Consider the following 15,733-nt stretch of genomic DNA (forward strand, 5'->3'; position numbering starts at 1 on the left):
CTAATTTATCCAAACTCTGTATACTGTTGGCTTTGGTCTTGATTTATTATGCTGAGAGGAAGACATGTCACATACCTAAACGATTTGCTGGGTTTCTTTTAAAGAGCATTCTTAAAAGACTCTGTGCTTCCAAACTTAAAAACTGTGGCATTCCCAATTTAGCTCTGACATAAATTAAACAGAACAATAAAAAGACCACGTAAGTCAATCGATTGGACAGTGGATGTTAGAAATTGAAATGATAAAATGCAATAAATTCTTTTGTTTTATCTTCAGTTTACAACAAACAACTACTTGCTTTTCAATGACCATTGTCATCTGCAATCCAAATAACAAAATCTTGCATTTTAAAGCATCAGAAATCTGACGACCATTATGTAAGTTTCAGCGCAAGATGTTGTCCCACTCACTTAAGAATCATGTTCATTGTCTCATTCCGGTCTTTCCCTTGAAATGGTAATGTCCCTGTCAGCATTTCAAACTAGCAATAAGAAAAAAACACAAACATGTTTCAAAACTGACTGGTTTGGTTAAAAACAAATATACAATACACACCAGTATATAAAGTGTATAAAACAGTGAGGTGATCCAAATAGAGAAAACTGCTGAATAAAAAGTTAGTACCTTTCAGTGAGGTATGACAGTAAGCTCCAGGGACATTTATTTATTTATTTATTTATTTATTTTAAGTGTGTTAGTAAATGATGTTAAACTGAAAAGGTTTGTGTCTGAAATGACCTACCATTAAAAAAAATATATATATGTAGTCAGTGCTAAAAAATTGAGCTTTTATTAAAGGAAGTGAAAGGAGACTGATATGAATTGCTCCGATCAACTGGAACAACTGCTACAGTTAATCTATTCACAATCCAAAAGTGGGTGTAATTCAGTACTACAATAATTCCATATGCTCGAATGCAACAAATTAGGAATAACTGTATGTATCAGGAATTTAGAGTTAATGGACAAACGGCATGTCTGTTATTCCTACCATTAGAACACCAAGAGACCACCAGTCAGCACTCTGTGTGTGTCCTCTCCTGTTGACCACCTCAGGGGCCATATATTCCACAGTGCCACAAAAAGAGTACGCTTTCCTATCCTGGTCTACTGATTCTTTACTGAGCCCGAAGTCTGCAACAGGAGCAACAAGGCCTGAGTCATACAAACACAGAGTGCATCTCCAACCATGTATTTATATGCATGCAAATGGCCATGTTAACAGTGAAATAGTATAAAAGCAGAATGTACCTGTTAGCTTGATATGTCCAGCTTCATCAAGCAAAATGCTGAAAATTAAAATCAGATTCTCCAATACAGGTACACAAACACATGGATACAATAAAAAAAAAAAAAAAAAAAAAAAAAAAACACAAACAAGCAAAAATAAGTTGGAATCCAAAACAGTCACACCTAGGGTTGCCACCCATCCCTTATAACATGAGATCTTCCTGTACTGATAAATATAATGCTGCATCCCTTATTGAGTCAATAAGGGACGTGATTTATCCTGTATTTACGTAAACATTGCTTCATATATACACACTAAGCCTTCACAGTGGCGAGAATAACAGGCAGGTACACAGTTGTGTGAGATTGCACAGCTAGGTCATTGTCGCCATAGTTACGGAAACAAAGTCACGCAGTTCTTAAGAAGAAGTCTTCCGACGCGGATTCGCCTGTGAAACGCAAGAGGTTGTCGAGGTACAAGTCTGAATGTGAGACGGGACACAGTGTTAGTCATGTCCCTAGCAAAGAATACAAGGCAAACTGTAGAGTTTACTGTGGAGCATTTCCGTACTTTGTTTAGTCAATCAAAATCTTTTGATATGATGAACATACGGTGAACTTGTTGTACATTTTGTTCACAATATTAAACCTCTGTTTGTAGCAATTTTTGATTTATTTAGTTTTATACAGACAAAAATTTGCATTTTGTGACCGGAGTGTATTGTTAAACCAATATTTATTAGATATATTTCATAGTTCATAAATATGATAGTTTACATACTATAAATCTGTTAATTTACAAATTAGCAACTCGAAATAAATAACCTTAAGCCTATCCTATATATTATTATTCATAAAAGACATTTCAACAATTTTTTATCTTAAAAAAATGGTCAACCTATCCTTTTTCTATTCAGTAATCCATGAATATTAAATCGTCATTTTTCTATGATTCTAGATGTTGTTGAAATAATATAATTAGCAGAAAAAAAGCCGCAATATTTTAAGAAGTAGAACTTGATGTCAACGGCCTCAGTGTGGATGCCTCCTCTACCAACAAGTCTAGTCCTTCTTGTTAATCTGTATGCCTGAAATTCTCTTAAAATATACTTCAAACAAAGAGGAAACTATTGAAGAAAGCTATTTAAGAAAGAATGAATCTTTGGACGAATGCACAGACAAACGGACAACCCAAAAACATAACGTAAGCAGAAAAATGTGGATCCCCCGCATTGAAGGTGGCAACCCTAGTAACACAAAACTGCCTGACTGTAACCCATCTGTTATGTCTATGACCATTATACAAGATGGAGAGAGAGAAGGAGAAGTAGTTAGCGAGTAAGATTCATAAACACTCCTAAAAGTCAAGTGTACATGTAAGAATCTTCTCTGGCCTTTATGTAGAGCGCGAACGAACATTTTAGTATGTTTTGCAATTTCCATAATAGTGTGTCTTCCCTGTCACCGACAGGGCTGGAGTTTTAAAATCTCATTTAAAAAATTCGACAAATTCTTTGTCAAAGTCATAATCAATTGTTTAAAAAATGTATAGCTCAGGTATACAGTTAACTCCAGAGTTACTGGCACCCTTGATAACAATTGGTGGAAAAGTAATATGCAAAATATCTTTGTGGTTAATAAACTTAACCGCACACTGAAAATGGGAAAATGAGAGACTCCGAGCCTTTAATTTAAGTAATTTATTCTAAGAAAATACATAAAAAATTTTGTAATCACTTGCTGTCAACTGCAATCTAAGGCTCAGAGCAAAAATAAAATTTGACTCGGAAAAAAACCTAGTACCTAAAAAAAAGTTTCATCCAAAGAGTTACAATGACAGCCTAGACCTAGACCACTGGTGCTGCTGTTAGCCACTAATCTAGGTATTCAAAAATGTAGTACTTATTTGTGGTGGAAATCTGAGTGTCTCACATACAGAAGAAGTGACAGAGAGAGAGAGAGAGTGAGTAATGCCTCAGCATACTTAATGTGGAGATGACATCAGTGAGGGTTGCACACAGACAGAAATCACCTTCGGGAGCTTACAAGCTCGCATAAGCTGCACTTTCGTATTGGCTGCCATGTACAAGTGCTCCAGTACTGCAGGTGGGGCTATTAAAATTTAATGATAATTTCCATGACTACATGAAGACAACTGCCTGCTACAAAGTGCCCAGAGAATAAACTATGGCAAACAAGAAGTTCTTGAATATATATAAAACACATAACAGAACAAGGGGAGGAGAAACAACTGCCTATTTTGGTCCATATTTTCAAACAGAAAAAGGAAACGGGAAATACGATGCAAGTGGTACGTGAGATCATGACATAAATAGATGGTTTAAGATAGCAACCTTAGAAAGCTAGTGTAAGCTTTGTAATATTTGGAAAGAATTGGCTTGGGCACACCTTGATTGTAAGGACCAATCATAGGCTTGGTAGCACAGCACGTTTAGCTACCCAGTTCAGCTAGCTGCTAAGCACACAACATGGTGAGTGAAGCCTCCACGCAACATCTATTCAATCTGAAATAACTGCATATTGTTCGTGGAAGTTAGTAAATACAGAATGCATTTATCAATAGAGACCTCAAAGCATTTCTGTAAGTTGCTCTGGATAAGGGCATCTGCCAAATGCCGTAAATGTGAATGTAGTCACCCGAACACATGAACTATGCTGAGGCCTTAAGACACAGATACAAAAGTGAAATACAGAAAAGAAGGAAATACTTTACTTTTCAGGCTTCAGGTCTCTGTAAACAATGCCTAGGTTGTGAAGGTGATCCAATGCAAGGGCCAGCTCTGCAAGGTAGAATTTCACATCCTCCTCTGTAAACATAACCTAGTAAGAACTGGACAGATTTACTCTCTGATCTTTGCACAAAACATAATGAAACACAAATAAAATAAGTCAACAATAGCATTTACAGTCACACAAAAACAAACAAACAAAAAAGTTACTGTTACAGAATACACAGTAGACACAACAACCAAGCTTTACACAGAGATATTAATAAAGACAGACAAGAGCATTAAAATGTTAAGCAAAAATAACAGTGAGTAAATTGTGGCTATTTATTTTAGCTGCAAATATGAAAAACTGCCTTTACATGCAACAAAATGACTGACTCAAAGTTACCACTGATTTAATTTTATTTTAATAATTTTAGTTTCTTCTGACACACCAAGTCGAACTTGTTGGCGGAGATGCCTTTGCTGCCAACAAGTCTAGTCCTTCTCGTTACTAAATTGTAATACCTTCCATATAAATATAGATTCCATATGAATCATACAAACATTCAACCACTCGTTCTTGAGATATCATGCTATCTGAACACATTATGACAAATTATGTTGAACTTAGTTTCTGTCATATATTTGATTGTTAAACAAGTAGAACTCTTACAACCACTCATTCTTGAGATCACACTAACATGAATGCACAGACGGATGGCAAAGACCTTAGATAGCCAGAAAATGGGCCTTGAGCCCTGAAGGTGAACATGTAACACCTCTGTATGTCAAACAGGAAGGAAGCTATTGAAAAGAACTATTTCAGACATTTGACCTTGATCCTGGTTGGATCATTTCCAAAATCACTTCATCTGCTGGTTACGATGATAATTCAGTTATCCAAATCTTACAAAGATTCAACCAGTTGTTCTTGTGATAAATAGAATCTTGGATGGACGCATAGACAGACGGATAATGAGAAAACAGTCTGACTTCATCACGTAGTGGTAACTTAGTTTAACTGGTGCCCTTGGTAATGATGAGTTAAAAATATCATGAAAATAAATGTCTTTGTGGTAAATAGCTTAATCTCACACTAAAAATGAGAGAAACCAATCTTTAAACGGAAGTTACAAAAAAAAAAAAAAAAAATCTCCAAAAAGCACACTTACATTTTCCCTTAAAAATGTTCATGAATAAAATGTAACTGTAGCATGTTTCCGTTCATATTTTAGTGTTTAGGAACTCATAAGCAGTTATCCATGACTTACTTTTTTACAGGGTATTAATATTTCTAAATTCCTTTTGTCATTCATCAAATGACTATTACAAAAATTGTCTGAAAATGCCCACAGCCACTGTCAGGGCAATAATAAAGAAGTTTAATACAGTTGGAGCTGTAATGAACCTGCCTGGCAGAGGACTCAAGTGTATTTGCCCCATGTGTAGTGAGGAGAAGGTTTAAAGGGGCAAATATTTCTTCAAGGACCACAGCTGGAGATTTGCAGAAAATGGCAGCATTTTTGGGTTACAAAGTCTCCAAATATACAATTAGATGTCACTTCAATGCAAACTATTTAGATATACCCGAATAAAGGCTTTTTCTTGCATCTAACCATAAACAAGCACCTGGAGTTTGCTATACCCCCCTGGATTTTTGACAGGAACTGGGTTCTGTGGTCAGATGAGACCCATGGTACCATGAATTCATGGCATTATGGACTCCATGAAGTACCAGGAGAAATCTAACTGCCTCTGCCAAGAAGCAACAACTGGGTCCTGTTTGGATCTTCCCGAAAGACAAAGAAGCAAAATGTATGTGCATGCACATGTTAAAGTTATTTTTGTTATTTTCATAGGAAAAAAAAATTAAATAATTAAATTAAATAATAAATTATTTAAATTACGTTTCTCACACTTTCAGTGTGCCATTAATTTAATTAACCACAAAAAATTCATAATCTTTCAAACATCTTTACTGATAATTCTGTAACTGACTAACATGTATGCAAGTATACAGTGGATTCAGAAAGTACTCAGACCCCTTCTCTTTTTGCACACTTTGATGTATAACAGATTTAATTAAAATGGATTAAATGTACTTTAAAATAGACCATTAATTTTCACAAAATCGACAAAGAGAAAACATTTTTAGAATTTTTTTTTTTTTGGAAAATTTATTAAAAATCAAAAACTGAAAAAAAAAAAAAATCAAAATCTCTCATTTAGATAAGGATTCAGACCCTTGACTAAGGCACTCCACACTGAGCTCAGTACATCTTTTTTGCTTTAATTTTCTGTGGAAAATTCAAATGATTGGACATGATTTAGAAAGGCACACGCCTGTGTGTATAAGGTCCCACAATTCATAGTGCATGTCAGACAAAAAACCAAGCCATGAAGTGCAAGGACCTCTCTGTAGACCTCCACGATCGATTTGTGTCAAGACATAAATCTGGGCAAGAGTATAAAACCATTTCTAAAGCTTTGAATGTTCCCAGGAGGACAACGTGCTCCATCAATGTGAAATGGAAGAGGTTTGGAACCACCACAAAGACCTGGCTATCCATCCAAACTCAGTAACCAGGTTACAAGGGCCTGGGTTAGGGAGGTAACCAACAACCCAACGGCTACACTAACATTGCTTCTTCTGAAGAGACTGGAGAACCTGGTGGAAGAACAACCATCTAAGAAACACTCCATCAGTCAGGACTTTAAGATAGGGTAGCTAGATGGAAGGCATGGCAATGGCAAGCATTTAGAGGACTGAGATGGCATACGGAAAAATGATTCTCTGGTCGGATGAGACAAAATTGCTTTAAAAAAAAAAAAAAAAAAAAAAAAAAAAAAAATGGTGAAGCATGGTGATGGCAGCGTCATGCCACCGGGATGCTTCTCAGTGAGAGGGACAGGGACAATGGTCAGAATTGAGGGATTGACTAACGCAGTTACTTATAGAAAACCTGCTCCAGAGGGCAAACGACCTCAGATTGGTTCACCTGTCAGCACAACAATGACCTAAAGCATACAGCCAAGACAACACTGGAGAGGCTTCTGGAAGTCTCTGAAGGTCCCTGAGAGGCCTAGCCAAAGCCCAGACTTGAACCCCAAAGAAGATCTGTGGAGACCTGATAATGTCAGTTCACAGATGCTCCGATCTGGTCGAGTTTGAGAGTTTCTGTCTGGAAGAATGAGAGAAACTGACAAAATCCTAATGTACGTAGCTTGTTACCCAGAAAACATGAAAATTTAATTGCTGCCAATGTTGCTTCTCCAAAGTACTGAATAATGTGTCTGAATACTTAACTAAATGAGAGATTTTCATTTTTGATTTTCAATAAATTTGTGAAAATATCTAAAAAAAAAAAATAAAAAAAAAAAGACACTTGCTTTCTCTTTGTCATTATTACTGTGTGTAGATTATTGTGTTTGGGTTATTGTGTGTAGATTACTGGCTTATTATATTTTAATTGTGAAGAGTTTTAGATTTCTCAATTAATTAAACCTCAGTCCATAAACATGACTGAGACACCAAAGGATTCTAGCTACTGTCGCTATCCATGGTGCTGAGTAGAAACACTGCTCAGCTGTACAGTGATAGGACATCTGAGCCCACGAAGAAATTTGGTTTTAGTTAGAGAAGCCTACTGAAATAAAACCTGTAAATAGGTAAACAGCTGTGTTCATTTGCTGCCAGGTCAGTCTTCATGGTCCATGCAGTATGTATTTTATTACATTGAGCGATAAACTAATTTATGTTGATTAATCTAATTATTTTAGTACAGCACAAATTTAGTAAACCATAAACCATTTATTTGTTATGTTTGAGTCACAACGAAAACTAAAGTAAAACATAAATTCATTTAAAATTGTGATTTAATAATCTTTTATCATTTTTTTTGTGATTTGTTTTTATTACCTCCAAATCATTTTATTACTTAAGGAAGTTTTTGTTAGTTCCACATGGTTCATTGTCAAGTCATGTAGCAAATTTGCCAGCAACAGTTTCACTTTTCAGAGTCGGAAATAAAACACAAAGCAGGAGTAACAACTTCTACTAATGCAAAATTGGTCAAATTATGAAATGACACACTTCACATGCATTTTTAGCATTTAAATCCATTTTTAATTAGGTCATTTTCGCCAACCTATGACTGTGGTTTTGATTTGACTTCTTGTAAGAAGAAATAATTTTAATTTCCCTCTTTGAGCTGATTTATACTTCTGCAAGTGCGTATCTGCAAGCATGTCACAGAAGGCAAAAATGTGCAAAAACGAGACAGTGAAAAACAGCAAAAACAAAGGAGATTTCAGTGTTTCATTGTAGGAATCATCAACAGAAGACAAGATGGGTGTAACTTTGTTTTGAAAAGTGCTGGGTGGAAAAAATGAATCAATTTATGTGATCAGTTATAAACCAAATCACTTCTCATTGAAAGCATTTCTGAAGCGTTTTCACTCATCTGTACTCAGCAGTATCAATCTCTTGTACTTAAGCACTTCAGTTTAACTAGTGTTTAGATCTACAATTCTATCAATCACGGAATTGATATTTTATATTTTTTTAACTGAGCTGCTGTGGTTTACATCACTGACACTGTGTCTTTATTGGAAGACCATTAGAAGGGGGAAAAAAAAAAAAAAAAAAAAAAGTCAAGTGTGTGGTTGATTTATAGCCATTCAAGTGAGGTTTTTCATAGAGGAGACATTTTATTAAATACACCAGCCTATGAATCTAACAGCGCTACTCTGTCTAAACTGACATTTTAGAAAGCATTTTTCATCATTTCGTCTATTATTATGCGTGGGAGCACGAACACGTCTCCAGTACCATACTGAAGTACTGGATGTGGTAAGGGAACATTATATTGTTTACATTTTAATGTTTAACAATTTATTGTTTGAGAGATAATATTACTGAAAAACCTTTAATAAAACCCACGAAAGTCAAAGTCTCATCGCAACGTGTCCGAACACACCTCCCGCCAACCAGTCAGCGTTTGCCTGAAGGCTGGTTGACACACAGCACTGTAGATACAGACAACCTGCGGTTACCTTACTGAAGGAAAGCAAGTGAAAGCGTCAAAGTCTGTATGCAAGCCACACTTACCCATAAACCACCACAGGATGCAAATACGAATTAAGGCAGTTAATAACTGGCATTTTCCAGTGAAGACAACTGGGGAAATAAAGGCATTAAAAGGTTAATGCAGAGGAAAACAGAACACTTACCTCTTTGGATAAGCGAGTAAATACATCTCCACCCCTGAGAAAATCCAAAATTAAATAGAGCTTCCCTTCTGTCTGAAAGGCTGCGAGCAAAAGGGAAAAAAAAAAAAAAAAAAAAAACATATCAGACTTACACAAAGCTGCTTATATTCTACCAGTCACTTCTGCCATATGGTGAACCCAACCAGAGCACCAAGCTAAACAAGAGAAGCCAGGTGCAGAATGTGACTTGGCAGGCAAATGTGCCACTTTTAGCAAACAAAATGACCAGCTTAAATAAATGACAGGACCAGATTGAATGGAATGAGTGGAGTAGAACGGAATACAAAACGATCCCCGATCAGTATGAGAATGCACTCAGAGCTGCTGTTGATGCCAACACAGCGAGAGCGAGTTCAAGGCAGGAAGAGAGTCAAGAGAGACAAAAAGCATGCCTATCTTACCATAGTGCAACTTCACAATGAAGGGATGATTCACTTCCACCAGAATATCTCGTTCCATCTTTGTGCGAACCCTGTCCCTCACTGCCAATGAGATCAAGAATTATTGCCACGGGATTTGTTCTAAAAGGCATTTGGCCAACATCCATCATAAACAGCCTCATCGCAAATACCGACTCACCTTTTAATGATGCCTTTTTGAGGACTTTCATTGCATACAGCTGACCAGCATCTGGGCCCATTATCTTCCTCACCAAGAACACCTTAGATCAAGAATAAGTGGGCTGACTGATTCAGTTGGCAGCGACAGCAACAACCATGAAGCATGAAAAATGGACAAACTATTTGTTTCTTCAATAATAAAGTCTGTGATGTCAGATTTCAGAGGTTTGCTTCCACCATTCATTTCAACTCATCAGGTCAGCATGAAGAATCTGAAGTAATGCTTAGTTCAGTCAGACACCTCACTTGACAATTTGCATGTGTGTGTGTGTGTGTGTGTGTGTGTGTGTGTGTGTGTGTGTGTGTGTGTGTAGACCTGTGAATATGTCAGCATCCTCCCTGAAGATATGCAAACCATGATATTAAGATTGTACTAGCGATGAGAATTTGCAAGTCAATACGAGTTCAAAAGGTCACACTCCAACTTTTCAACTAGTGTAATACTCTTATAAAAATAGTCTACAAAACATAAAAATGTTGCAAATGCACAATATGCAAAAGGGTATTCACCTTTCCGAACGATCCCTGGCCCAGTACTTTAAGCAGCTCAAATTGGGAAGGGTCAGCCTTTTCACAGCCCTCCTTTACGTGATGAGTGATGGGGATCTCCTTATAGGACCCGTCATCCTGTAGGGAAAAATCTTTGTTAAACCATTACTTCACCCACCAGTACTGCTGTTATAACCCCTGGTTTGTTTGATTTTATAGTACATCAGCACATAACTCACCCCTGAAGCCATTCCTACTCCTTGTTATTCTATCCAGTTGATTTCAAAAGAATGAAAAATATCTTGCATCTATGTTTGGAATTTTAGTTGGAGTATTTTTGAAAAGATAATTAGTTTTAAATAATTAAGCTATAAATAAATACATAAAGAATTGTTATTTTATACAAATATGAAAGTCTGTTTTAAATGGGGGAAAAAAAGCCACTTGGTGCTTGGTTACATTCGACTCAGTCAACATATCTATATACAATTTGTCACTCAAAAGAAGTTACCCATTCAAAAATGGCATGTCTAAGTTGAGGGTATTTTAAGATTCAGCCTTATGTTTATGATACCTTCACACAGCAGCAAGAAGGTTTAGCTCTCCAGCTCTCAGATCTATGCCCCAGATCTACGCCTATACAGAATCTTCTCTACATCTTTGTGTTTCCTGAACTCGGTGCGATTTCCCATTTGATTTGGGGGACTTTCTACTGCTGTAATGGTGTTCAAGAATTTCCCTCATGGGATCAATAAAGTACATCTATCTATCTATCTAGCTGTTATTTAGGGAGATATTTAGGGAGATAGCTGCTACAGTGCTGTTTTCTGTCTGTCCAAAAGGCCCTGAAAACCATGCAAAACCACTATGGTGGATGACAGAACTCTTTCCCTGGGGAAGAAAAATCCCTTCACAACAGTTGGCCAGTTCAAGAACATCCTCCAGAAAGACTTCACTACAGTAAACACAGAAGATTTACCATAAGATGTAAACCATTGGTAAGCCTCAAAAACAGGAGGACCAGATTAGATTTTGCCAAAAACATCTGAAAAAGCCTGTACAGTTCTGGAACAACATTCTATGGACACATGAGACAAAAATCAACTTGATGGGAGAATGATGGGAAGAGAAGAGTATGAAGCAGGGAAGGAACTGATGATGATCCAAAGCATACCACCTCATCTTACGGAGTGGGCATGTATGGCTGCCAATGGAACTGGTTCCCTTTTATTTATTGATGCAACTGCTGTAAAAAAGAAAAACAGCAGATGAATTCTGAAATGTATAGGACTGTATTATCTGCTCAGATTTGGCTAAATGCCTAAAAACCCATTGGAGAAGAGGAATGTTCTGCAATGGCCAAGTCAATCACCTACCCTGAATCCAACTGAGCATTCATTTCACTTGCTGAAGGCAAAACTGTAAAGTACTGTAATTCCTACACCATTCACCCAATCTGGAAGTGAATAGCCTTAAATTAAAGCTTATGTCTGTACTTTGAGCTCATATTCATTATTTAATTTCAACTCCAATACAGTGTGGTAGACAGCTAAAATAACTATAACGTTGTCAATGTCTATCGATCACTCCTGTGAATGGATGTTTACAATTAGCAAGTTGTATTAGTTATGGCACTTGGGTCGGTTTCGACTCCAAATCAGGGAGCCAGCCAGGTGTGCCAGGTGTATTGACACTGGGACTGCTGCACAGTCAGAACCAGGGACAGCTGAACCACAGAATGCTTCTTCAAAATGGTCAATGCCGAGGCAGTTGACGCACAGATTGTGTTCCTCCTCCTTTCAGAGAGCACAAGAGCAAATACTGCAGCATGGTTTGTGAGTCACTCTGAGCTGAAGCTGTGTTTTGTGGAAATCAGCTAACTTTGTGGCTAGCCACAAGGAATTCACTTTATGGTGGGGAAAAACACACTCAAATATGGTAGCAGATTAATGTCACAGGCCTGCTAGTCTTTGTATGAAATGAATCATCAGGGCAGGAAAAAAATGGCCTAGAAGAGAGAAAGAGTGGTTAGGACAGAAAACTCCATTGTCCAACTCCACTGTGTTGTTAGTAGGCTAACTATAAGCAGTGTCTTTGAGTAAACAGCTATGAACACTGTAGCCCAGTTATGAGCAGCATCTCAACATACAAGCAGGCTATGCTACATGCTCACTAGTTGGCTACACAGTGAGAAGTGGACCTGCAGGGGCTTTGGGACTCAGCCTAAACATTGAGGCAGTTCCCACTTAGGGGAGATATGGTGAAATGGAGGGAAACCCAACTCTGTCCCCTGTATGCATGTAAGCAAAGTACAACTCATTTCACAAGTTCAGCCTCCCATATGGCGTGGGAGACCCACTCAACCACACTAGTGGCGCATATTCAGTCAGAGCATCAATGGAAGATGCACATGGCAAGGGACTGAGAGGTAAGTGCTGTACTGAGAAACAGAACGGTTCATAGCTAACTTGTGGACAGCATGGGAGTGATGATAAGGCAAGCAGGCAAGCAAGCAAACGAAGGAACCTCATTACAGCTCGTAGCCCAGAGCTCTGAATGGCTCCAAAAAGTAAAAAATGCATTTAGTACAGCTGTGAAGAGATTACCGGGGCCTATAGCAAGCTTTGGAAGACAGGATACAGTAGCTCTGTCTATAGCAATAAGCTATGAGGTTCCACATGTGGAGAAGGCAAGAAGAAGAAGAAAGTGGAATGATGGTTGTATGACTGTTTATTTATATTAATTACGAAATCATACAGTCACTTCCTGACCTCTCATAATGACTTTCTCTCCTCACACCGTGAACTGACCCCTTGGAGTAAAGTGTATTCTCTGCCAACTAATCTGTAATAGTAGCCCACTTACTGGTGCGGATAAACATGTGCCACGGTAATTAATTGAGCAAGACAGGATGGGTTTCTCAGTGAAGCCAACACAATACCAGAGATAGCCATAAGTCCAGGCTGCCAGGGTGTTAACTGCAGACAAAAGCTGCTTTCAAAATATAGCTGCACAGGGAGAAAAATAAAAATCTCGATTGCATTATTACTAGGAGAGGGACTCTACTACTGAGGCTGAGAACAGGGTTAAATCAGATCAGCACTCAGGAGAGACTCTAGTCAGCTTAACTGGATGGAGATCTCACCTGCTTCTGTTCTACACAGTGGGCTTATGACACAGACACACGCACGCGCACACACACACACACTCTCTCTCTCTCTCTCTCTCTCTCTCTCTGCAGTGAGTTAGGGACATAAATCTTCATTAAGATGAGATATGGATATAGTTGCGCTGGAATTCTTTTCCTGGGTGAGATAGCTTAAAAAGCTGAAATGTAAAAAGCTGAAAAAGGAAAAAAAAAATCTTTGCATAAATACTGCTTCATTGGTGCCCCTCCTAATGAGGTTGGGAAAGGCTGCCCACACTGGATCACAATACTGTCATGATGACAAAAAGGCTCTCCTGCACGTGATGGAAAAATATTCTGTTCTTAGAGATATCTGATTTTCTGTTCTGCTAAAAAATAAACAACCAGGGGTCTGTCAGTTTCCTTTAAAAAATTACATCTGAATTTTAATTACTTAAAAAGATCAATATTTGAATACTAATGAGCATATAATGACATACTGACACAGACATATATGAAAGAGCATGATCGTCTAGCAGGAGGCAATATGTGCATTTTAATTAGAATGATTCAGATTTGTTGTGATCATAGTAATGTTTTCTTGTTGCTGATATTTAGTTTAATTTATATTTATCCATAGCACGGGTGGACAAATCAGTAGCCTGGGCATGCACGACAAGCAGATTTTGTGTTCGGCTAGTAGGTTGTTATTCCTTTGAATCCTGAAGCCTGCTGCACTATACGTTTTGGCCGGGGTGAGATCTGGCTGACAGCAGAAAAGTTTTTACTAGCAGGTGGATTTATAATTGTGTGTGGATTACAGACTGTTTTCTGAATAGGGAACTAGCAGGAATGTGGAAATGCTGACAAAACTTAGCAACAAAGTGAATCTAGCCCTAACCTGAATCTAGCCCTAACCTTACCCTGAGTCATCAAAAGAAACCAGACTCTTTTCATTTTCATTAAGCTGCAGTTTTAGTAAAAACAAAAGCAGTTTTCCAATAAGACAAAAATATTTGCCCATGCCCCTACACACACACACACACACACACACACACACACACACACACACACACACAGAGAGAGAGAGAGAGAGAGAGAGAGAGAGAGAGAGAGAGAGAGAGCGCATTACTCACACAGTGTGTGCAGGATTCTCCCTCTTCCATCGGCTCATCTGCGACCTGATGCCCGTTGATCTGGTAAAAGCAAAAGCACAACTTCAGCTAGCACAAATCTTTCACACATTATTTCACTAAACTGTGCCTTCACATCAAGCATTAAGACATGATCTTTCCCACAGTGAACACTTTACAGAAATTCGGGCTCTGAGAATGTGTTTATTTTTTTCAAAACCACCAAAGTGCACATCCCTAAAGCTGAGGCCAAAAGTTTGCATACACTTAGGCTAAAGACATTCAAACTAAACAGAACAATTTATTTCAGCTTTTATTTACTATATTAGATTTTCAGTGGGACAAACATTTACATACGCTTTGTTAGTATTTGGTAGCATTGCCTTTTAGAGGTAGCCTTTACACAAACTTCTCACAATACTTTGCCAGAATTTTTGCCCAATCCTCCTGATAGAACTGGTCTAACTCAGACAGGATTGCTCGGACACACTATCAGTTCAGTCCACACAGTTTATATATGGGATTCAGGTCAGGACTTTGTGACGGCCACTCCAATACTTTCACTTTGCTGTCTTTAAGCTATTTTGCTACAAATTTGGAGGTATGCTCAAGACCACTGTCCTGCTGGAAGTTGTGACCAAATTTTAACTTTCTGGCTGATGTCTTGAGGCGTTGCTTCAGTATTTCTAGACACTCCTCCTTCCTCATGATGCCATCTATTTTCTTAGTGCACCACTCCCTTTTCCAGCAAAACACCCCTATAACATGATGCTGTTCCAAAACACTGCTCCTCCAAAAGAGCAAAGGCTGTACATAATTTGATAACCGATGCCTGCAACTCCTTCACCAATTCCATTGGCGTTGTCTTGCGGTTCAGCTGAACCTTTCAAAACCAAAATTCGTTCATCTCCAGGAGTTAATTTGTGCCTCTTTCCTGGATGATTCAGTGTCTTCGTGGTCCTAAGATTTTTATATTTGCATATAATTGTTGGTACAGAGGTTCATAGTGATTTAAGTTGTTTGGAAATTGCTCCTAAGGAGGAACCAGACTTGTGAAGGGCCACAGTTTTTTGTGGCTGAGTTGCTTGGATTTTCCCATGGTATCAAGGACAAAAAAGTACTGGCTCTAAA

At 37.9% G+C, this 15,733-nt stretch overlaps 1 protein-coding gene across 5 annotated transcripts in view; it reads right to left on the reverse strand.

Annotated features, from left to right (window-relative positions):
* The window catches only part of rps6kal (ribosomal protein S6 kinase a, like), a 36,108-nt gene that overhangs the window by 14,109 nt on the left and 6,266 nt on the right, over positions 1-15,733 (reverse strand). For 3 of the 5 annotated variants that reach the window (XM_053235457.1, XM_026940499.3, XM_053235458.1), the window contains exons 2-11: positions 14,606-14,665; positions 10,364-10,480; positions 9,813-9,894; positions 9,635-9,715; positions 9,195-9,274; positions 3,965-4,071; positions 1,252-1,289; positions 992-1,134; positions 411-481; positions 76-164 (exon numbers count right to left, since the gene is read on the reverse strand). In XM_053235457.1, the coding sequence (XP_053091432.1) occupies positions 76-164; positions 411-481; positions 992-1,134; positions 1,252-1,289; positions 3,965-4,071; positions 9,195-9,274; positions 9,635-9,715; positions 9,813-9,894; positions 10,364-10,480; positions 14,606-14,665 (868 nt within the window). Of the gene's footprint in view, positions 1-75; positions 165-410; positions 482-991; positions 1,135-1,251; positions 1,290-3,964; positions 8,991-9,072; positions 9,275-9,634; positions 9,716-9,812; positions 9,895-10,363; positions 10,481-14,605; positions 14,666-15,733 lie in introns of those variants that run through there. The other 2 variants (XM_053235459.1, XM_026940500.3) reach the window with 2 other exon arrangements.

The sequence above is a fragment of the Pangasianodon hypophthalmus genome, chromosome 7, assembly GCF_027358585.1.
Source record: "Pangasianodon hypophthalmus isolate fPanHyp1 chromosome 7, fPanHyp1.pri, whole genome shotgun sequence".
Classification (NCBI taxonomy): Eukaryota; Metazoa; Chordata; class Actinopteri; order Siluriformes; family Pangasiidae; genus Pangasianodon; species Pangasianodon hypophthalmus.